We start from the raw sequence: 22,530 nt of genomic DNA, 5'->3' as shown, positions 1-22,530 counted from the left end.
CAAATCAACCTACTGCTCTCCAGTCAACACTTAAGTGGTTTCATTACTTGCAATAGAAACCACATTTTCAAACTGAAATGAATGTGTTCCATTAAAATAAGATCTAGTAAAAATGCCTCGGTTACAGTACAATGTTTATGTAATTATTTCCCTTTTGGCCTACAATTTGCTTTTCTGCCATTTTGAATGTGCAGTGAATTAGTTTGTTCTTTCCACAGTTGACCAGGACAAAAAGAACAGTACAACAAGAATTTTACAGTCACAGAATTTAAATAAAAGCAAGATTCATGGAAAATCAATAACATTTCATTTACATTCCTTTTTGTTTACAGCAGATGTGTGTAGGGACATAATAAACAACCGGATGAGTTACTTAGGTGAATTACCCATTATTGTACAGTTAATATACAAACAGTGAGCATACCCTGATTCACCATTAAAACTCTTAGGTTAGACTCAGAGTTACAGAAACGTTAGTGATGGAAAGTAAAGGTGTGAAGAAGCATGATGCGTGCACATTGTGTGTTCTACAACAAGACACACACTGGTGTGAAATAGTGATCATTCTCAGACTACAAGAAACATTACATGTTTTTACCTCTAAAAATTCCATTGTAAATGTCATGAAAATGTTATGACATTCATCTATTGACAAAAAGCTTTTATTAACAAATCTGTGCTGCACAGAAGCAAGCCGATTACTAAAAAACGTAAAAATGTAACCAAAAAAAGGTCTAATATAGCCACAGATTGGGGCATATGATTCTTAAACTGCATGAATGGAAATGGAGAAAAAAATGTTAATAAACAAAACTAACGGCTAATTCCCATCCTTTTAAAAAACTATGGAAAATGTAATTACACTGATAGAAGCAATAAAATACTATCTTTTTATTTCATTTCAGTGCAACTATTATAGTGTCTCCAGATGTTTTTTCAGAGAACACTGAGGTAAAACAGTATAATGAACAGCCACACGCACACACTGTCAAGCAATATTAAAGCACCGTGGCGTCTTTGAATGAGTCGATCCATCTGTTGAAAAAAATAGTTATATATTATTTGTATTACTATGGCTGTCACTTTATGCAACAATAAGTATCACCCTTCTTTGTACCTTACCGTTGTGCTGTTACGAGGTCGTCGACTTTAAAAATGTAGTGAAGTGTGTTTTTGTGGTAAAGCTTAAACTGTAACTTCTCTGATGAATCGACTTTCAACATGAACCCCAACAGGGGCTGACTCTCTAAGGCTGCAACGTCCTGCAGAAAGACACGATACAAGACCGGTGTTAGATGGACATTAAATCAATCAGAACATGACACTGGGCTTTGACTGATGCAAGGTCGTACCTCACTTGCAGCGTATGTATACAGGACTTTGTCTTTGATAACGAACCACAGCCTCTTCCCCTGCTTCTTATTGCTCTTTGACCTCTGCAGATACCCACTCATGGAGGAGTTGTCTGTGCTTGCCGTCACCTGAAAAATTAAACATCTGATGAGATATCAGCTCGTTATCACCAACAGTGTGTCTTGATCACGGCAAAATCAATCAGCACCTCTTTGAGTGCTGCGGGTATCTTCTTCTGCTTCCTGGGGAAAGCAAAGGTTGCTCTGTTTCCATGGGAGACGGTTGCCGAGCGGGCTCGTTCACCTGATGCACACCAATGTGGAACATGCAGTTGTTTATTACAGGGTTTCTCAAATGGGGTGCTAGTGCCCCTAGTGGTGCTTTGAAGTACCGCAGGGGGTTTAAGAGATTGTTGTATGTTAATAAAACGGGCATAAAAGGAATAACAGGCATGCATAATTCCCAAAATATATATACACAAATAATCTCAATGAAAAAACTGACAATTAGACAAACCACATTTTATGTTCAATATTCCTATTTCTAATGAATCATTAACTGGCATCAACAACCACAATGATTATTGTTTGTACAGTCATGTTTTGTGCAAACAAAAACATATCTCTCAGGGGGGACGTTATTAAAAAGCTTGACGCGAATCACGGGTTGAATACATACGAAGTACATACAACAAGTGGATTACCTGAGTCGAATCTACACTGCCCAGGACAACGTAAGAATGACAGATTATTTGGATCATATCGCAAGCAATGATAGAAGTAAGTCACGCTTACTTTTCTGCAATTGAAGAATAGGAAAACACTGGTCACACACTCGTGCCAACTGGTTCTTTCGGTATTCAAGACAGCATTTGTTGGCGGAACATGACTGGCACACCACCTGATGGGATCATAAAGAGGCATTAAATTAGTTTTTTTTTCTTCCTCGTTTTATAACGTGCAGTTGTACAAGGCATCTCTAATTTATTTATGATTCTTCTTTGATGGGAGAGACTTTTATATCCGTACCTTTCCACATGCGCGGCAGTGGTGTCGTCTCCAGGTTATGGTGAACTCACAGGTGCAGATCATACACATGGTGGTCCGCGGGTCAGGGATCCATATCGGGGCTGTGGATCCCAAAGGAGCACCTTCACCACCATCTCTCAGCTCTACCTGGATATAAAAAATATGAAGGAGTTAACTCTCATCACTCATATATATACACCCTACAAAAGGAACTTTGTATTCATTACTATACCAGAGTACACACTGCAAACAGAAGATGAGGTTCACTTGAAATTGTGGTTTTTTTACCTCTTCTGGAGGTTTTCCAGATATGAAGCTGATCTTCTTCTTAGTGTAGACACTGATCGCCGTGGAGATGGCCTTAAGCCATTCATCTCGCTCTGAGGCCGAACTGCAGAGAGAAAACACAGTGTGACGACACACCCACACAGGATCTACAGACCTAAAACAGAGGATGGCGCTTATGAAACAACACATGTTGTGAAATTTCCAAGAGAATATCTTTTGTTCCTGATCATTACCTCGCTGAGAGAGTGAAGGAGCGCTCCACGCTCTCAATGTTCAGCTCATTCTGGTAGGCCTCTTGGCTGGGTTTGCTAACCTGCAATTATTTCATTGTGATCAGTGATGGCCGCACAGCACATATCCTGAGATGATGACGTATATGAAAAGATGAAGAGTGCAAAGGATTAAAGAGTGGAGTTCTCACCTTCATCCCAGCCAGAGAAAACAGGTTGTTGAACTTGTACTGGCCCGACTGGACAGGAGTGGTGTACAGCAATGTGTCGTTAAACTAAAGGAGACATGACAAAGAAACTTTATTTACCTATTAACATTTCTGTCTTTTTAAAATACACTACAGAGAAGCTGGAAAAATACTGGGAAACACACATTTATTTAAATATTTGAAAATATGGTTGGCTTCATTAGGCTCATCGGAGCGGTTATCAAGTTTGAGATCACGTCATCAAAGGGCTCCATCTCCTTGGAGCCAAATAGTCTCTGATCTAAACTCCCTCAGGATCTTTACAGCAGCTTAAGAGGACAGTAGTTCTGATACACAAGAATGTATGAATATGTATAGATACGCCTTACTTAGAAAAGAATGCCTTCGCAGAAACACAGAACGATCTTCACAGGACACACTGAAGGTAGGATTGTCTCATTGCAGTATCACCATGATAATGTATACACATTCAATTAGAGGAGGAAGAGATGGATTGTTTCACCGTACCAGGAAGAACGTTCGGGGCTGCATGCCCTTCCTCGACAGCTTCTTCAGGGTGCCCTCTTTCAGGAAGATCTGGAGCATAACAATGTCACAAGATCACATTCAGTCATGACGGCTATTTCTGGACTCTTGAGCTTAAAAATTAAAATGTTAAAATGAAGCACTATTTATGGTTGAAAGAAAGCATGACACAGATAAGTCATTTTGCTAATGTTATTTGCAGGAAATGATCGTAATTACTACAAGAAGCCCTACATTTTATGACTTAAAATGAAATAACTGATTATGTAATATGAGTAAACGCTCAATACACAACTGTATTAAAAATGCATACATTTGATTAATTGGTGAAATCAATGACTTTTGAGTTAACTTTGAGCCTTAATGTGAGATTGTTTCTAACCCTAAACTACTTTCAAAGTCCAGCCTGAACTCCAACTCTTAGCTTTTGAGCCAACACAAACTACAAGTACTTCAAGTTGTCAAGTGATTTAGAGATGGTTTTATATAAAAGAGCAAAACGCAAAACAAATCCAAGAGAAATGTACATGGCCTCACCCGTCCAGGTTGGACTATCTCATGGTGGCCGTTGAGGCTGCACTGCACCTGGATCAGCTTCTGGAAGTTATCCTGAGAGAACCAGAGAGGACGTCAGCAACGCGTACGGAGCATTTTATCAAGGCGTTAATAAATACGACTCATTTCTTGTTGGTTCTCACCCCTTGTTTCATGATGTCGTTGGCATGATTGGCCACCTCTTTCACTATTTCAAGAGCAGCTGAGTGGATAGAAATGTGAAAAGTTGTACATCACATATATGAGAGACAGTGTTTACATTTCACTGACAGCATGTTCAAAGACCTTGGGTTTACCTTGTGTGTCTTTGTAGTCGCGTGATTCTTCAGACAGGTTTTTTAGATAGTCTGAAACACAATAAGAGACGTTTTAGAGCCAGGGGCAACCGTAGAAACAACGTTATCTACTGTTTTACAAGTGCTCAGTGTTGTACAGGACATTCCTGACACGTAATCTGAAGTTAAAATCCTTAGTGCTGACGTAATACAATTATACAAGCGCGACGTGAGGAACATTCTTCACATTTTGCTCCAGAGGGAGCGACCCTCATCCATTAGACTCTTGAAACCCTAAGCTCACTCATGTTGAAGCTTGTGTTATGTCACCAAATCGGATTTGGGCTGAACTTCAAAAATCTTATTTTACAGGGATTGAAGGAGAAAATTCTAAACTATTTCCGTTTGCCTGGACACCAGAGGGCAGCATGATGCCAATAATGAGACACTACAGGTTGGTCTGACATGCAACATTGAGTTCATAACTACAACGACGAAGGGACCAACAGATATTGTGGATGAAGTGATGAGTGATTAATGTTATGAAAATGCAGATGTACCTGTAAGCAACAGCCGGTACTGAGGAATCCTCTGAACAGGCTTCAGTAGGTAATGCTTCAGAGCCAAGTTAGCACATCGTGGACTAGCCTAAGACACACACACAAAAAAGAGAACACAAATTTCAGGAAGCAACCTCACATTCACAAGCATCAACAATGGAACCTCAGTGACCAAACAGACACGCCCCCTCAGACGGTGAAAACTGGTCAGGCAAGCCTCGTTACCTCAAATTCCCGAACCACCGCGCCGAATGCCGGGTTCTTCTTCGTCTGCTCTTCCAGTAGAGCCACATTCTTGTCAAACTCGCGAATGTATGTGGAGTACATCTTCAGATAGGGCCCTTTCTTCAGGAAAATGTCTGCTAGCTGTGCATTCTCATCCCTTTACGAAGAATAAAGTCGAATTAGATCAAAGACACTCCTTGTGAATGTATCTGGAACAAAGCTGTATTCCTGTAATGATAATAAAATATGTACACATATACATTATATACAAAATATCGCCCCGCCCTACTGTATACATTATATACAGTAGGGCGGGGCGATATGCAGCAAATAAAATAAGTTAATTACAGATGATTACATCACTTTACTGTAATGCTCCCTTTAAACCCAGGGAAAAACACTACTCATGCCATATTCCAAAAACTAGTCTTATATCGTGACATCTACATTTTTCCATATATTGGCCAGCAATATCGTTTTATTCAGTGATGTCAACATTTCTATAAAATGGCCCAAATGATGTAACGCCCCGCCCCCCACGTGACACATTTACAGGTGCTTTCATACACCTTGTGCCATATCTTGTAGGTGCTCTTGTTGTTCTTTGAGCTACTCGTTGATCATGATACACATGTTAAAAACACTTTTTCAGGATTCTGTTGTACCATTCGGCTACGCTCTGCTGCAGTTCTCTCAGCAGGTCTTGGTTGAGTTCGTAGAGCTGCGGGAGGTAGTACAGAATCTGGTTGAGAAGACGCTCCTCGATCACAGGCTTCCCACTCTGACGAGCCGCCGTGGACACGGCGTCACGGAAGTCCTGCGGATCAGATCGAGTCCCACAGATCAAGAGTCAGATGGTCAAATACAGGAACTCAGGCACACATAGAGATATGGAGAGGTGTAATACAAATAAAACACAGATAAGCTCCAGAAACCTTCAGTGTCCTGACCCCATGACCTACACACACACCTGAATCACATTACGCATTTTTTTTAAAATGTCCAGCGTTTCATGAATCCAAACCAAAAAGAAGAAGAAAGAAAAAAGGAGAACAAGAGAGCCTGAGGATGCGGTCTCTGCTTCCTTTTCTGATGATGTGGAGTTTTTGGGTAGTTTATGAGGACACATGGCAAATAAAACTGCCCCAGTAGAGCTCCTGTGGTAAATGTGTGTGAGCCGACAGCAAAGGAGGTGCGTCATGCGGAAAAGGATTTGGCAAAGAATTAGAACAAAATCTGGATGATAAGAAAAGATTAAAATAGAGACGTGACTGAACCAGCAGAAAGGGAATATGTTCTCCTCATAAGTCAAGCAGACAACAACAGAGAGGACGAGGAGCTGTGGTTCTTCTGCATGCGTTTACTTACACACATCTACTTTTGAAAACAGATCATTTTAATCCAGTTCAGAATCAAGCCTTTCCTCAGCTTTCTGCTCCCGGAGAGAGACAGCGACGGGGCACAGAGCGCAGCAGTATGCGGAAAAATACCGCTGAGCTTGTATCTCCGATCAAAAAAACCACAACACATTAGCACGTGGTGTTATCATCAATCAGAGTGCCTGGCACAGATGGAGAAGATTAACGAATACCAAGTCCCCTCTACATTCTTATGAACTAGGTATGACTGATCGTCATCACTGGACTTCATTCCTCTACAGTCTGCAGAGACCAAAGCATTTCCTGCCAGTGCTCTGCAGTGAGGAGTCATCGGTTCTGACTCAGTCACACTGCAATCCTGTTTTGAGACCTTCGTCTTTCCAAACATCCTTTTGTTGTTCAGATAAAGAGGCAGAAAAAAAATACAAAAAAGGACTTTGAGGTGAACCAACACTGTGGCCACAAAAAGGTGAAATTAGGTGAATACAATGTTGTGGAGATCCGTTTTGAAGATGACCTTCTCTGAGTTATTGAAATAATTGACATAGTTGAATTAACGGTGACTACATTTATATATTAGATTCTGGTCTTTAAGTTCGACAAGGCACCGCATAACATGCCTCACGCACCCTTTAAGAGCTGGTATTGTAACCAGGGCAACGAAATGGCGTTGAGAGATGTCGGTGTGACGGGGGATTTGTTTGCGAGAGTGGAATAAGCGGCCACACAGGTGTGCAGCCAAACAGATCAGCCTCGTCTGCTGCGTTCATTCCTGAGCTCCTACACTCCCTTTTATGTTCACTGTATGCACCCATACACCAGAACAAATTCCAGGTAGGTGAAAACCTACTTGGCAATAAATACAATTCTGATTCTGATTCTGATTCTGATTTGTTGTCAGAGAGAGTGAGTGTGTGGGGGGGGGGGGGGATTGTTGGTCCTTCATTCATTTAATCTACATTTTATACCAATTTAGTGGCTGCAACAGAAGAGGGTTTCTGTTTTGAGATTACGAGAGGGCAATGGTTCAAAGTAAGTTATAGTTCAACAGATCTAACAATACAAACGCTCATGTAGCTCAAACATATTTTTAAGGGAAGCACAACACAGAAACCTGATCATCATATCCTTTCGTTGGCTTGTATCGGTTACAGATTACATGTCTGACAACATCTAAGTCCACTGAAGTCCAGAAGTGTATGGTTTTGCAGTCAGATCCCACTATTATTGAGAAAGCCAGGGGGGAAACCACGAGGAATGTGAGCAGTGCGGTGGAGACTGGAAGGAGTTGGGTCTTATCCTGCAAGGGGGTGTGCCCTGTGGCCGGCATAATCAAACGCATATGGAGAATGTGGACTCACGTGGAAGACTAACACCAGATAAAACATACAGAGAGTCAAAGTAAAACTTCCTCAACACGCTTAATATAGATAAAGATGGCCAATTTATTTTAAAACCAGTGAATATGATAATTTGTTCAATATTAATGGTTTTTAGCTGCCTTTCATGAACGCCATTTCACATGTGGTTGATTTCTGTACTCTTATTAATAATTTCCTATCCACTTGGGAAATTAAAATATCTTTTGATTAATTATTTTAGGACATTTTGATTAAGGTTGATGGTACTTACGACATGAAGCAACTTCAGGACATCGACGAACCTAAAAAACCACAGAATTTGAAAGTTAAGTTATAATGTTATGATTGATTTTAGGTTTTGAGGAAGCAAAGAGTTTCTTCCACATAAGACACAAAAAACTCACTTATCTAAGTGGTGACTGATCATTCTTTATTATTTGCCTATATTTGAAGGTATATGTCTCTTCATAATACAGTGGGGGTGAATAGCAATAATACAATTGGACCCAATGATTGAAATGGTGTCGAGGCAGAAACCTCAAAACCTGGGCACTTCAAACCAAATCATCCCCATGGCTTAACACCTTTCAATGTAAGTGGTATATAGTTTTAAAAAGCTCATAATTTGAGTGAACCTACACTTAAAGAAAAACAAATTAAGACTCTTACACACTCTCAGAGCTCATAATTTCTGTGGCGATGTGGTGAAGCTTGCTCTTCTTCTGCGCACTCTGTCGAACAAAAGGTGCAAAAACACAGACTTAGAATTACAACGCACTATAACAAATCCATGGGTTGTTCACTGTAAAACTGTTCAAAGCAGATTAACGCTGTGCATCATAATATTACTTATAAAGATTCCAGGAAGTATTTCTAAACACCCCCAGAGACCGAATTCAAACATCTGTCGGCTTCTCACCGGACTCTCCTCCGGCTGCTCAGGGTCTCCTTTACTGGAGACGGAGCTGCCATCGTCCTCGGAGGTGTTGGCCAAGAACTCCTCATCTGAGGGGCCGTCATCCAGGGGCCTCACCTCCTCGTCGACAGAGATTCTGTCAACAGGGGAAGGATGTTAGGGTCGGAGGAGAAAAGAAGAGCATGAAGGAACCATACTAAAAAGGTGTTTTGGGCAGACAGAAGCCGCCTGCAGGCCTTTAATAAAAACCCTGAACGCAGCACACGACCAGATTATTCACGTGACGCATGATTAGTACAAAACAAGTACAAGAAAAAGAGAATGATCAATATAGAAGAGGAAGACAGAGATGAGGTTTGTAAGAAAAGACAGCACATAATCATTCAGTCGAGTCAAACATGTCGTGCTCTGATCAAGTGGGAGTCAAACAACAAAGAGCACACAGGAAACAGGAACACTTGACGCAATCAAAAAAAAACATTTAAAGATAACCATCAACGCGCTCACGCGACGCTTGACTTGTCCAACCTAAACAGAAGACCTGCAAACCACTAATCATCCCACATAGAGCTGTTATGTGACAACATTTGAACAGCTAACAAGCTGCAGCAAAAAGAAACTTCATATCTAAAATGTCACAATTCCCGAGGGGAGCATGCGAGGCAACGGCCCCGCCCTGAACAAAACTGCAGAGGAAGAAATAGGCCTAGGCTGAGCCGCAAACTAAATAAACTGGAGTCTGTGGGTCCTTCACACTGTGGTATGTTCACAAAGCCTGTTGCATTGAGCTGCTCTCCGTTTGTGACCTGCTTAATGTCTTTTTGGCATGTGATTGTTGCAGTTTGAGCTAAAGAGGGGAGAAACACTAAGCTGAGCAGTTACACAAACGGTAATCCTATTTTTCCCTCATGATGCAAAACAGGAGTTTTCTGCATAAAGAGCTAATTATAAACATTACTACCAAGAATGTACAACATGCTAAGTTTGATTGTCATTAATATGTCTTTGAGAAGTGTCTTTACTCATAAATCTAACTGTTATTGAGACCGTTTTTTTTATTTCTTTTAGGACAGCGAGCTCAGTGGATAATGCAAAGCAACATTACCTCATACACTCAGTGGAACTGATTGTGCAATACTGTTCTCACTTTTCTGTTCCTCTATATATTTCTCCTTATTCTATATATTCTAAATTAAAATTATTTAACCGTAAGTTATTGTAATACTGTGTGGAAGGACGACAGAGCGAAGTACGCGACTGTCCGTTAACGTGCATGTGACAACAACAAAATATCTTGAATCTTGAACATTAAGATGCTTTCTGGTTATACTTTGTCATTGCTTTGAGCATCACAAATGAAACTCAATCAACTCCACTGCATTTAAGTGAAGGGAAAAATACCAGCAACAGATCTCTTAAAACCCGAACTAGATTCCATGGCTATGGTGCCTTCCCGACTTCCTCCCACCTGACTTCCATCAACCTTTCTCAGACCGATCGGCATGTTTATTTCAACATGATAGAATTGAGGAAAAAAATCTGTCCACAAACATAAAAACACATTGCAAAGTGCCAAAAACACACTTCTCTGTTGTGTTGGAGTCACCTCCGATAACAATTTATGGCATGAAGATATTTCTTTGCGATCCAAACCGACAACTCATCCACACCTGAGAAGCGGAGGACGCGTGTCATGACACTAGACAAACTCACCTGACAGGAAGTGGCAACAAAAGACACAATGTGTCATACTAAACAGTGTCCTTCCCTTTTTTTACAAATGACACACAAATACTTTGCGTAATTAACTAAATATTTTAAAGATGAAGGTTTCTGTGAAGCCAAACCAAAGATGTGAGGAAAAAGAGACAAGAAACCAAACCATCATAATCTACCTGTCGCACTCTGTTGGCGTCTGACACTGCAGCAGCACAGGGTTTTTCTCAAAGGACATATATGGCTCCTGCTCCTCATAAATGCCCTCGTCATTATACTGCCAGTCGGCGAGCTGTGAGGTGGAGGCCCGCGGAGATGCATCTACCCCTCCCACGGGGGGCACATTCATGTAGTCTGATATCTCATCATAGAGAGGCATGTTCTCGTAGAAAACATCTGGTTCTGTTCCAGAAGATAAATCCTCTCCGTCCACGCTTTGCTCGACTCCGTTTAGCGGTCCGGAGAATTTACGCTGAGCCCCGGGATTCCCGAGGAGGTTCTGACATCCTTCTTGGTCCCCGTCCACACTTTGTTCCACGTCGTTCGCGGTGCAGTCTGAGCTCTGGCCTCCTTTTGCTAACAGCTTAGGAAGCATCTTCACGGCGAGCTTCAAGTCCAGCAGTTTCCGGAAAGAGATCCTCTTCTGTCCGTCGGAGCGAAAGATGTCAGCGCCAGAGAACGACTTGGCTCTCGGCTTGCCCGGGCTGAACCGAACACACTTTTTTTTCCTGCTCGTTTTCTCCACGGGAGGCAAAGGCAGCTCCCTCGTCACTCGGTCCTTCAAAACACGACGCTGCGTAGGAAGGCCCGGACTTTTCTCACCGCCCCCTAGTTCACACTCGGAAGATCCCGTCCTCTGCATCCGTGCCATCGGGCTGCCGTTAGTCTCGGGCTTCTTGGGAGCCACCTTGACCACCTCGTACTCCGCTGCCACAGTGACGGCAGGAGGCTGCGGCTCCGGGTGATGGAGCGGACTTGTAGGAGGAGGACTTTGAGTGAAGTCACTGTAGACAGCCTCCTCGCCAAGCGTTCCTTCCTTCTCCGCCTCGTCATCCTCCTTGTCCACCGATACCTCCATCTCCTGGACGCTGCTGTCCCAACCCAGGTCTTCCTCCTGCACATCCTTCGGGGGAGTGTGCGGGGCAGAGGTTGCTGCTTTCTCAGGTGCAGACAGTAGAGGCCTTTTCCTGGGCGGAGGAGCTGGCTGAGCGCACGTTTTTCTCGCAGACAGAAATATAGGCAGTACACTGACAGACGGGGATGAGTTGCCTTTCCCCTCTGGCGACACCTTCACCTCTTTGACGTTCATTTCCCTCCCTTCCTGGCTTACGATCTCTCCACCCTCCTCCTCCTCCTCCACCTTTTCCTGAAGGGCCAGCACAGCGGTCCTGGGTTTCCGTGGTACAGGGACAGGGATGGGCTTCCTAGAGGCTGCTGGGCCTGGTTTGGGCCGGGGGACACGAGACATCTGCTCCGAGCCAAGAGCGTCTTCCTCTGGTCCGCGCCCAGGTGCACTCGGAGGCGTCACGTTACCGTTCGCCTCATCGCTCCATGTCCTGTGAGGTAAGGACGGCCGAGCGGTCACCTCGGGACCGCCGGTGTTGTCAGTGTTGAGAAGTTTATCCGAAGTATAGGATTCTTGAAGACGTTTATGGTTTGCGAGGTGATTATTGGTGGACGTGTTCATATTTTTGCACTGAGCATTGTCCGTTTTGTCTCCTCTGTTGTTCGCAGTTCCTCGAGGTGGAGGGGGAAGCCTTCCGTTTGCCGACATGTAGCACATGCAGTGTTCCTGGCTACACAGGCAAATGGGAATAATGTAATCCCAATCTGACTTTTTGTTCTCTTGCTGTATTCCATTTTGGGAGTTAAGAAGGCCGCCGATGCGTGGGGTTTCTGTTGCAGATGTTTGGAGCTGGCTCTTTGTGGCGAGCCGTTTGGATTCGACAACAGTGGTGAGCTTGGAGAGGCAGGGTTTGGGGGCCAGGACTGGTTTGACCGTCCTCTGCGTGCCAGGAGACGGAAGTGCGAGGCAGTCTCTTCGTTGGGTTGAGGGAGACGGCCCTGGCCTCTGGGGCTGGGCCAGCTTTGGTTTTGGGGCCAAAGGTGGCTTCTGCATGCCTGAGGAGAGAAAAACAAGAGATGTGCATTTAGGATTGTATGCAACGTTTTATCCTCTGAATACATGTTCCTCAGATTCATATCTGAGAGGCATCAAAAAGATTATGGATCTAATGTGACATTATAAATAGCGCATTCTGACTATCCAGATGGTATATTTGATGCGTTTTCACTCGTCTGACAGATGTTGCCCTAATGACGGTCTCTCTTTAACTCTTCGGTCCTGTCACACTGATCCTAACCTAGTGACAGCTTAGTGTAAACCTGCTGTAAAGTACCAAACTACCTCTCCACGGGGTTCAAATATCACATGGCTTATGTTTGCCACTCAAAACATACAAAAGCACAGTAATCCGGCTTATGTTACTTGTCAACAGATGGAGGAGGAGGAGGAGGAGAAGGAGGGGCAGATGGTAGATGAAGAGTGAGAGATAAATGGTGGAGGGGATGCAGGAACTGACGAGTCCTGCAACCTGGTAGGCCTACATGTGTCCTGAACACGTTCTGTCGATATCATGTTGACCTGCTGGCAGGAGGAATATTGTTGTTGTTTTTCTTCCCTCGGCACATATTTCCTGATTCAATAAGCCACAGGTGTGACACCAAACAATCTCCAAGTCTACGCAAACACTAGGGAATTTTTACTTAGGTTTATCGACAGGAACATGGGTGGGATGTGTCACAAACACCGATAATACTTCTCTTTAATTTACATACGTGCACATGCATGCAGTCAGACTTTTTTCATACGACAATTGATCTTATACTGTCCCTCAGAAATAAAATTAACTAATATAAATAAACACACGGTTCTGTCGACGTTCAACTTCCGGTTTGTTTTAATTTGTTTGTTGTCCTTTGTGACCGCGCAGCCACTAACAAATGTTTGACCAGAGCAATCATCGGGTTTCCGTCACTTACCTGAGTTCATCATCGCTTCACTCACTTCGCTTGGCTTTTGTCAATTCTCAACAATCAGTAACCTTGGTCGGTGTCCGGATCCATCGCAAGCCGTCGATAAGTCATGTGGTAGAAACGGAGCTTCGCAGCGCTTCAGCGATCCGACACATGTCGATCCTGCTGCAGTCGGTGCTCATCGGCTGGATGACTGGCTGCCAGCGACAAGAGCCGAAGAGCTTCCTCTTTGTTTCCTTCCCCGCTCCACTAGGGGTCCTCTGGGGCCACAGGTTGCCAGGTCGGTCAACAACAACAGTTAAAGTGTTGTGAATATAGAGTGCAACACTCTCTTCTACACACTCTCCGCCATCCGATTAACATGTCTACATAATTGCATTATTACTTGCTCATCATTACACGGCAATTTCCTCCCACAAAATTTCCACATGCATCATCATGATTGCTAATATTAACACCAGTAGTATTATTTATGGACTTTAAATGTGAGTGGGAGGCAGCTGATGCTTTTTGAGCTATATTTAATGTGCAGTTGAGGAAGTACGTTTTTTATGGTTGTTTTTTTCAACATGCTGTTACTTTATCACCGGGTTCATTGTCAGTCATTCTTACAGGGAACAGCTCTGGGAGGGACTTGAATGGCAGCTTGTCAAGATCCTTTGACATGAGATTTTAAAATATTTTTATAGTTTTTGTGTTTTATTAAATCTGCTCATAAAAATATTACAATGAATTCAAATGTTCCTTTTTTATATTTACAGAAAATGGAAAAGAAAACTGAAACATCAGCTGTCACGGATTATCTTTGATGACAGAGTTGCCTGTTAAGCCTAAAGGTTGAAAACAAAATTGCCAATTCAGCAACTCCAAGTTGCATTTGCAGTTTGATTGCATATTAAAGTAAAAACAATTAACCCACAGTTGATGCAGTTTTGAGACCTTTTAATAACTACAAGTGGACCGATATGGATGTAAACCCATCACTGGAGCATAGTCAGTGTGTGATGACAGGAACACGGGTGAGCGCTGGAGTCTTCAGTGGTTTGGTAAAGAAGTCTCTCGGTCCTTGTGACACACCAGGAAGCTGATTGTTTTTTCTGTGAGGGAGAATATATCAGGCAGGTGAATCATCAATAACACTGTGTTGACAGTAAAAAAGTATGCGGAAAATGTATTTGCAGTCAGCATACAAAATATAAAATTCAGTCGCAAACCTCTCATTGACCTTTTCCTCTTCCACTGAAGAAGTCAGTGGGTCTGTGGCTGCAGGTGTGTTGACTGTATCACTGCAGAAATAACAGAAAACTAGCAACACTTGTGGTGGAAAGTAAAGCATACCAGTTGGAGATACTTGTACTTTACTTGAGAATTGAACATTTTAGGGTATTTCATATACTAAAAGAACTGTTGGACCAGCTGACTTTTGATTAAACTACCTAAATGCACATAACGCACATCAAATTAACTTCAGCTCAACCAACTACACAATTAAAGTATTGCTTGCATATTCATACGTAATATAATTAATCGAATTATAGAAGACTGACAAGGGTTATTCTGCTAGAGTACTTTTACTTTTGATACTTGTTCCTAATACTTTCATACTTTTACTTCAGTAGATATTTAAATGCTGGTACTTGTAAAGAAGTAATTAACAGTGAGTTTCTGCTTTTTCTTCCACCACTGATGAACATATTAGAAGAAGTAAACTTTGTCAAATCAAATTATTTATTACATAAATGTATTTTAGTGAAATGATTCACCTTGAATGTGCTTTACATTTCACAATAATCACTGAATCCTGTTACATTTACACTACATTACAGCTATGATTCAGGTTCTTACAGTGCATCAGATTCACTCGATAGTATGGTGTAGTAGTACCTGCATTTGTAGTCTGAAGAGAGACTTAGACCTAATCTGTAGTCTCCCCTGGTTCTGGAGATTTGCTTTTGAAGGTCCGTGACGGAGCAGCTGTGACCACTGAATATGTGGCCCACAAACAGCAGCTTCCCTCTGATGTACATCTAGCTCAAGAACACAGAGAATGTACTTTAAATGTCTGGAAATGGACATTAGTCATGATGTGGATTTATTTTTTGGATTTCACAACAGAAGATCCCACAGTGTGTGTATACAATGTGAGTAAGACGAGGACGTCTGTTTGATTCATGGACCAACGGAAACGTTTTCATTTCACAGCAAAAATCCGTGGAGCAGCTGTCATGACTTTGGGCTAAAGATTAGACCACGCCTTTTGTAATTAAGAACCGCTCACTGCTTGCTAGCCGACAGTCATGGTATGATAAAGGCCCGGGCTTTCTCTAAAAAGACGACACTTTACCACAGTCTTCCTCACCCCATCCCTTTCATAGCACCTCCTCTGCTTAAGGCAAGCACTGCTGCTGCCACCCAGTGGGAGCCATGACATCCTGCACCGAGCAGAGCCTGCAGCCTTGAGGCAAGCCGAGTGGGTTTACTGACCAGGGCCATTCCGGGAGCAGCGTTGTGCCGCTGCTGCAGCAGCACGTTCTCCCCTCCACAGATGGGCTTCCCGGTTGACATCTCATAGCTCACCAGGCGAAATGAATCCTTCTGGCACTAGATTGAAAAAATATATATTGTACCTCCAGTGATACAATAAACAAATGATGCAAATACTTCTGCAATGGCACCTGGCTGAGTATATATATACAGTATATAGCAAAATAGAAATAGCTCCGTAGTGTGTTTTTTTAGATGTTGTCTACCCCCTGCATGTGAGACACGTCCCCACCTGAGTGCACGGCATGGTTCGGCACTTGTTCCTCATCATGTAAAGCTGGTGCAGCGCGTCCTGGTCGGACAGCGCACACGCGTTGACGGGGCGGGGCGGCGGAGTCACGCACACCACCAGGATCTGTTGACTGTGTGGCGGCTGGCCCACAACGAAGGCATCGTACTCCAGGTCCGTGACCACTGGCATCAGTGTAGCGCTGCAGCAGCACCTCCTGCGGCCCCCCTCCCCCAACAGGGCAGCTCTCAGCAGAGCAGGGCACCCTGTCAGGGGGATGGAGGGGGGGATGGAGGGGAGGATCGACGCCGTGGCCGGACAGCCGGTGACAGCGGAGGGCTGAAAGTCTGCACTGCTTGGAATAATCACTGACCTGGCAGGGTGGGGGGGGGGGGTGATAGTGAAGCTAGTTAAATGTAAAGACAGTGAAATGTTATATATTACAAAGTCTAGCAGAGCTGAAGCATTTGAAACTGATCAATACAAAATGTGTTTCTCTCACTACTAAAAAAATAATCACTGGCTTCTATTTAATTGGTAGGTAGGTAGGTCTAGGTAGGTAGGTAGTTAGGTCTAGGTAGGTAGGTAGGTCTAGGTAGGATTAGGTATGTCTTGGTAAATAGATAGATAGATAGATAGATATGTCTAGGTATGTCTAGGTAGTTAGGAAGGTAGGTAGGTAGAGACCTTGGCAGCTTGTGGTAGGAGTGCAGAGTTTTTTTCTTTGATGCTGACAGATGGCTGTGTAGCTCCAGTAACGTAGTCCTGCCCTCCTCAGGCTGGACTGGTTTAGCATCTGCCCGCTCAGGCGGGTTCAGAGAGGGCAGAGCGGCAGACTGTACCTCTCTCCTCAGACTAGTCCTCCGTTGGGCATCTGACATCCACTCCATGTGAGGACACTTGATACCTGGAGGAGAGGAGGAGGTCATTCAGAAATGCACACAGACACTGAGTGACACAAGCGACCGTGAACAAGAGCCTGATGGAACTATTCAATAATGTTGAGTTTGCAGGAGGAGGTGATATTGTAACTTGTGTGCTTCACTGAATCACCCTGAAAACTCAAGATTGGCTCAAAGTCACTTTATTGTTGTTGAAAGGCACACTTTAATACCTCAAAATATTCAGTGCATCCCAGATGGGAAACGTGAAAACACAATGCACATTTCAGAAAAGCTGGAATTCTCAGACAGGTACGTACCAATGGCCACCTGGTAATACTCCAGCCAGCCGTCCAGGGCGTTTCGGACTCTCTGCTGAAGACTCTTCAGCTCCCTGTCAACATGCCCTCTTCTTCTCCACTGTGCTGACAGCTCCTCCAACACCTCCACCTCTCTGCCCATCTGGAGGACCTTCAGGGAGCACACAGACAGCTGCCATCCATCATTACCTGCGAGCTAGATGATATGATATAGAACAACAAAAGGCATTTTACAAGCTGTTTTATACGAAGGGACTCGGTGAAAGCCTCTTCACAGGTATTATTGTCACATCTGTTTTTAGCCTGGGCTGTTGTTTTGATATTCGGGTGTATTGAGACCATAAATGTACATCACGCCTTCATATGGTGATCAAACGTCTCTTACGGGTGTTGGGAGCAGGCCACTCTCGCTCTCTTGGCTCACAGCAGGGGGGTTTCTCTTCCTCACCAGCAAGAGGGCTTGAGCATAATCAGAAGTAAACTTTCCTTGAGTCTGCAAACAAGGCTGTCAATTCAGAGTAGAAGTTATAGATTTTAATTTTCTATCAAAAAGCTAATACATTTTGTCCCCGCATTTTACTTGGTCATCTCACTGTTTCCTGTGATTGGTCGATGTTGGACACAGCCAAAAGGGAAAGTTGAACACTTTCGTTGTTACACCTGAAGCTGAGCACGGCAGATCTGCCACTGAGCAACCTCACAGAGATCACATCCGACAACTATAGGAGACAAAAACACATTTACGGGTTTATATAAAAGGGTGAAAATAAATAATAGCTATCATTATGATAAGCACTCATAAACTGTGATTAATTCATCCCTGGTTATCTAATACATGCCCTCTACCCTGTTATAAAAACCTGTCAGATTTTGATGATGTTTTTACACACACACACACACACAGGGTGTGCAGTGAAATGCAGTGAAAATACAGGCAAAAAGGAACATTACCAGCAAATACAAGCAACAACATTTACACAACACAAACAACTGTGTGTACGTGTGTGTGTGTGTGTGTGTTGTGTGTGTGTGTGTGTGTGTGTGTGTGTGTGGGGGGTGGTGTGGTGGTGGTGGGTTCACAATCCTGTCGGCCTGAGATGGCCTGAGAAAAGAACCTCTCTCTCAGTCTCTCTGTTCTTACAGGCGCCGCCTGCCCCTGCCCTGGCAGCTGAAACAACAGTCTGTTGTTGTTGTGGTGGGTGGGATCCATCCCTGATCCTCATGCTCCTGCCTGCTCTGTACTGTGTCCTGCAGGGTGGGGGGTGGGGTTGTATAGTGCGAGTGAACGCACTACTCTCACGCTCTCCTTCCTGTCCCTCCTGGAGCAGTTGCTTGCAAACCAGGCTGGTGATGCTTCTGTCTGTCAGGCTCTCTCTCACCCAGAGAGAAGGAAGGAAAGGGAATCTGGGAAACTTTAAATTCCTCAGCTGCCCCTGAGGTGAGAGGCGCTGCCCTGCCTTTTCTCACCAGTGTGTGTGTTTGTTGACCATGTCAGATCCTCGGTGATTTGGCCCTGTCAGTGGCAGTTAGTGTCCGGCCATCAGCAGGGCATGCCTCATACCTCACATGCCCTGCTTTGTTTCCCCTAAATGTGAAATTTCCCATATGCACATCTCACAATTATCTCACAAGGCAGATTCTCTCCAGATTCGTAGGCCCTTGTCTTACTCTTGTCACTGAATAGGTGTCTTGACTTGTGATTGCCTCTGCCATGGTCTCTATATGTTACTGTTACTGACTCTGTCTGTATATTGCTCAAAGAACATGAACATCATTTTTTTACAACAGTAAGAATTGTCATTGGTATAAAGGTTGCGGTAGTGTCACTATAGCACTGTGGCTTCACCTGTATGACAATCTTCCCCCTCACAGTCTGCCAGCTCCATTCCTTCGTTGTGTTTCCCTGAAGGTCACATAAGAATCCACCGGCCTGGTCCCACGCTGCTGTAATGGCAGAGCTGGAGGAACAATTTACAAATCATTAAAGCTGCCATCAGTGTTCTAACTACAGAGGTGTTGAGGTGGTCTGACCCCCATAATTAAGACTTGAACCTCGGAACAATTATATATCCTTCCTACTTGTAATTGGAGTGAAATATTACAACATAGAAGAATCTTGTTTTACGATTTCAGACACCCCTGAAGTTGACCTCCACGGGGCGGGCCTGAGTGTCTTTGGCATTCTCCTGTGTGTAAAACACGTTCATACACATCAACACTGAGCTCACCTAAGAGGATGTGTCACACTCCCGCTTCCAGACGCCGTGACAGTCGCCAGAATAACGGGGAGCTCGCTGTCGCTGAACACGTTGGTGTAGAAGCCTCCACAGGACAGACCGGAGTGGCTCTGGCATACTGCGATACGACCAGACGGGTAGCTGAGAGTAAAGGTCAAAAGGTCAGCTGCACCGACACATTAGCATATATGTCCTACGCTTTTGGGAGAACTTTTTTAGTTCGAATATTTCTGAATAAACAGGATGCGAGTAGGGTACTATATGAACGACGAGCCGTCTTCCATCCCGTAGTGTAGTTTCCTCCGTTCTGGATCCTGCTGCTTCACTTCTGGTATCCGGGGGGTTCCATGGGCTACAGTGGCCGATTGGCCCGTCCTCCACACTGTCCTGTCCTTCAGTTTGATCTTTGCATCACCGTAGTGACGGAGTATTAGGGACTCACTCAGGTACAGAACAGCTGTTTGCAGTTTTCTACACGGGAATGAAGTAAACGTTAATGCTTAACCCTCCTGTTACCTTCGGGTCAATTTGACCCCATTCAATGTTTAATGTCGGTGTTCTTTCGGGTCAATTTGACCCCAGGCTGTTTTTCACTGTCAAACATTTAAGAAATATCAACTTTTTTATATATTTAAAGGGCTATTTAGGGAGTCAACAAACAAACATAAAGTACCTCACACTTAAACTTGGAAAACAATATTAATTCTAATAATTTTCTGGAGGTTTTAATTGCTGGGGTCAAATTGACCCCAAGGGTAAAATATGTCAGGAAATATAAAGGTAACAGGAGGGTTAAACATTGAATGGGGTCAAATTGACCCTAAGGTAACAGGAGGGTTAAATAACATCTCCTTCATTTAGTATTCATGAGGAGGTACATGGCCAAATGAAGCATCCGCAAGTTTCAATGACAAATAGACAAATGTAAAATTCTGTCGGAAAAACATCGTTCTCCAAAACTGAGATTCATTTAAATTACACAAAATATAAAAGAGTCTTCAAAGCTAGCGGCTAGAACTGTTCTTAGAACTAAATGCTCACATCAGCAATGCCATATGCCCACAATGACCTGCTAACATGCTGATATTTAGCCAAAGTTATTACAATTCAACTTGAGTGGGGACACAAATGTGTGTGCCGAATGTCATGCCAATCCATCAGGTGGTGAAGACATTTCAATCAAAACCACAAATGGCAAACTCATGGTGGAGCCACAGGAAAAGTCAGAGGATTCTATGCTGATCCATTCAATTATAGATATTTCAGTCTGGACCGACCGACAAAGTCATCCCTTGCAAAATCTGATCAACCTATTGGATAATAAATTGTGCAATGTAACCCCTGATTTGACAAACATGTTTTAGACTAAATGCAGCAACACACTCAGGACTTGCTGCCGCTTGCCGCTCCAACACCCACTGCCGCAGACTGAACTGCTGAGGCTCATCACAGGGCTGCTGCTGGGGCTGGATGATCCAACCTGGACACAAATCACACCCAGCTGAGGCAGCAGGGCCACACAGGCCCCCACAGACACCGTGCCCCCCCCCCCCCCCCTCATGAAGACAATGCTTCAGCTCCATACCTGGTCTACTGGATGACATGGAGTAACTGGCGGTGGTGGAGTTGTGAGCTGTTGGGGAGGGAGAATATGAAACATTTAAAATTCCCCTTTTTATTGAATCTACATGGACAACACTGACCATATATCAGTCGCTAACGGTGTCATCGGGGAACTTAATACTGTAACTCAATATCTCGTAACTGAATAACAGACAGCAGATTAACAGACAGCAGATTAACAGACAGCAGTACATTGTCCTGTCTGGTAAACCTGCCCTCACGTTCAGTCTTAAAAGGTCATTAGAAATCACCTAATGGTTTTTCACTTTCATCACTCTCATTGTTATTGTCTCTTATACTTTAACTATGGAAAATAGTTAAAACATTGTTCTGTCCTGTCTTATTCTCAATTTGACATAATTTCTACCTCGCATTTTCTAATAAAGCATATTTTATAAAGGGTTGGGCTGCAACTAAATGCTTAATTAATTGTTAATAAATAATGCCAGCTGTAAACATAGTGTATACCTGTACTTATATTTAGTGTCTTATTTTGATCAGCTGACCTGATGACTTTAAACGTTAGCACGTGACTTTCTAATCAGCCAATCATATGATCATAAACCAAGTCTTCAGTTGTTACTGTTGAATCCAAAGGCCTTTGGTTTTGGGCCATATGTGATTCAGCATTTTCTCAGAAAGGTAAAAAGACAAAGCAAGGTTATGAAGAAGAAGGATGAACCTCAGCCAGAATTATTTTTTTCTTCACAGTCTGGCAAAAGCTATCCTTATTATCTTGAAGGCTCTCATAAATGACTTCTCATTTTCTTCAGTAACTATAACACAACTTTCCATCTAGTTTATTGTATTTCCCTTAGAGAATTGGGCTACCACAACAATGTGACACCGAGATGAATTCACCTGTTGAAGGATGTTTTCGCTTGTGCATGCGTGTATTTGAGCCGACGTGTGGTTGTGTCACAGAGGGACCTGAGTTTCTCTCTCCTGCCTCCCTCTTGTCTTTGGCCGACACCTGACCGGATGAACCTCCATCCAACTTCCCGGAGCTTCCGTCAGTCCGCTCCAAACTCTCCCAGGGC

At 43.5% G+C, this 22,530-nt stretch overlaps 2 protein-coding genes across 2 annotated transcripts; both read right to left on the bottom strand.

Annotated features, from left to right (window-relative positions):
• Positions 1–589: 589 nt before the first annotated feature.
• Positions 590–13,736, bottom strand: LOC130195494 (FYVE, RhoGEF and PH domain-containing protein 6-like). Its single transcript, XM_056417042.1, has 21 exons — positions 13,663–13,736; positions 10,800–12,741; positions 8,891–9,040; positions 8,658–8,717; positions 8,260–8,290; positions 5,914–6,065; positions 5,249–5,405; positions 5,024–5,111; positions 4,485–4,535; positions 4,332–4,390; positions 4,171–4,242; positions 3,616–3,684; positions 3,091–3,174; positions 2,903–2,982; positions 2,670–2,772; positions 2,382–2,528; positions 2,148–2,253; positions 1,562–1,656; positions 1,353–1,481; positions 1,123–1,262; positions 590–1,035 (listed from the first exon to the last, which is right to left on the bottom strand). The coding sequence occupies exons 1-21, from the start codon at positions 13,673–13,675 to the stop codon at positions 999–1,001; spliced, it is 3,765 nt and encodes a 1,254-aa protein (XP_056273017.1). The 5' UTR covers positions 13,676–13,736; the 3' UTR covers positions 590–998.
• A 900-nt stretch (positions 13,737–14,636) lies between these two features.
• On the bottom strand, positions 14,637–16,482 carry LOC130194683 (uncharacterized protein C3orf20-like). The gene is made up of 5 exons (XM_056415720.1): positions 16,433–16,482; positions 16,141–16,257; positions 15,541–15,683; positions 14,871–14,942; positions 14,637–14,753 (listed from the first exon to the last, which is right to left on the bottom strand). The coding sequence occupies exons 1-5, from the start codon at positions 16,469–16,471 to the stop codon at positions 14,651–14,653; spliced, it is 474 nt and encodes a 157-aa protein (XP_056271695.1). The 5' UTR covers positions 16,472–16,482; the 3' UTR covers positions 14,637–14,650.
• Positions 16,483–22,530: the final 6,048 nt, after the last annotated feature.

This window comes from Pseudoliparis swirei, chromosome 6, assembly GCF_029220125.1.
Source record: "Pseudoliparis swirei isolate HS2019 ecotype Mariana Trench chromosome 6, NWPU_hadal_v1, whole genome shotgun sequence".
Lineage (NCBI taxonomy): Eukaryota > Metazoa > Chordata > Actinopteri > Perciformes > Liparidae > Pseudoliparis > Pseudoliparis swirei.
The sequence above is the reverse complement of the archived record's forward strand: the minus strand, read 5'-3'. Positions and strand labels throughout refer to the sequence as shown.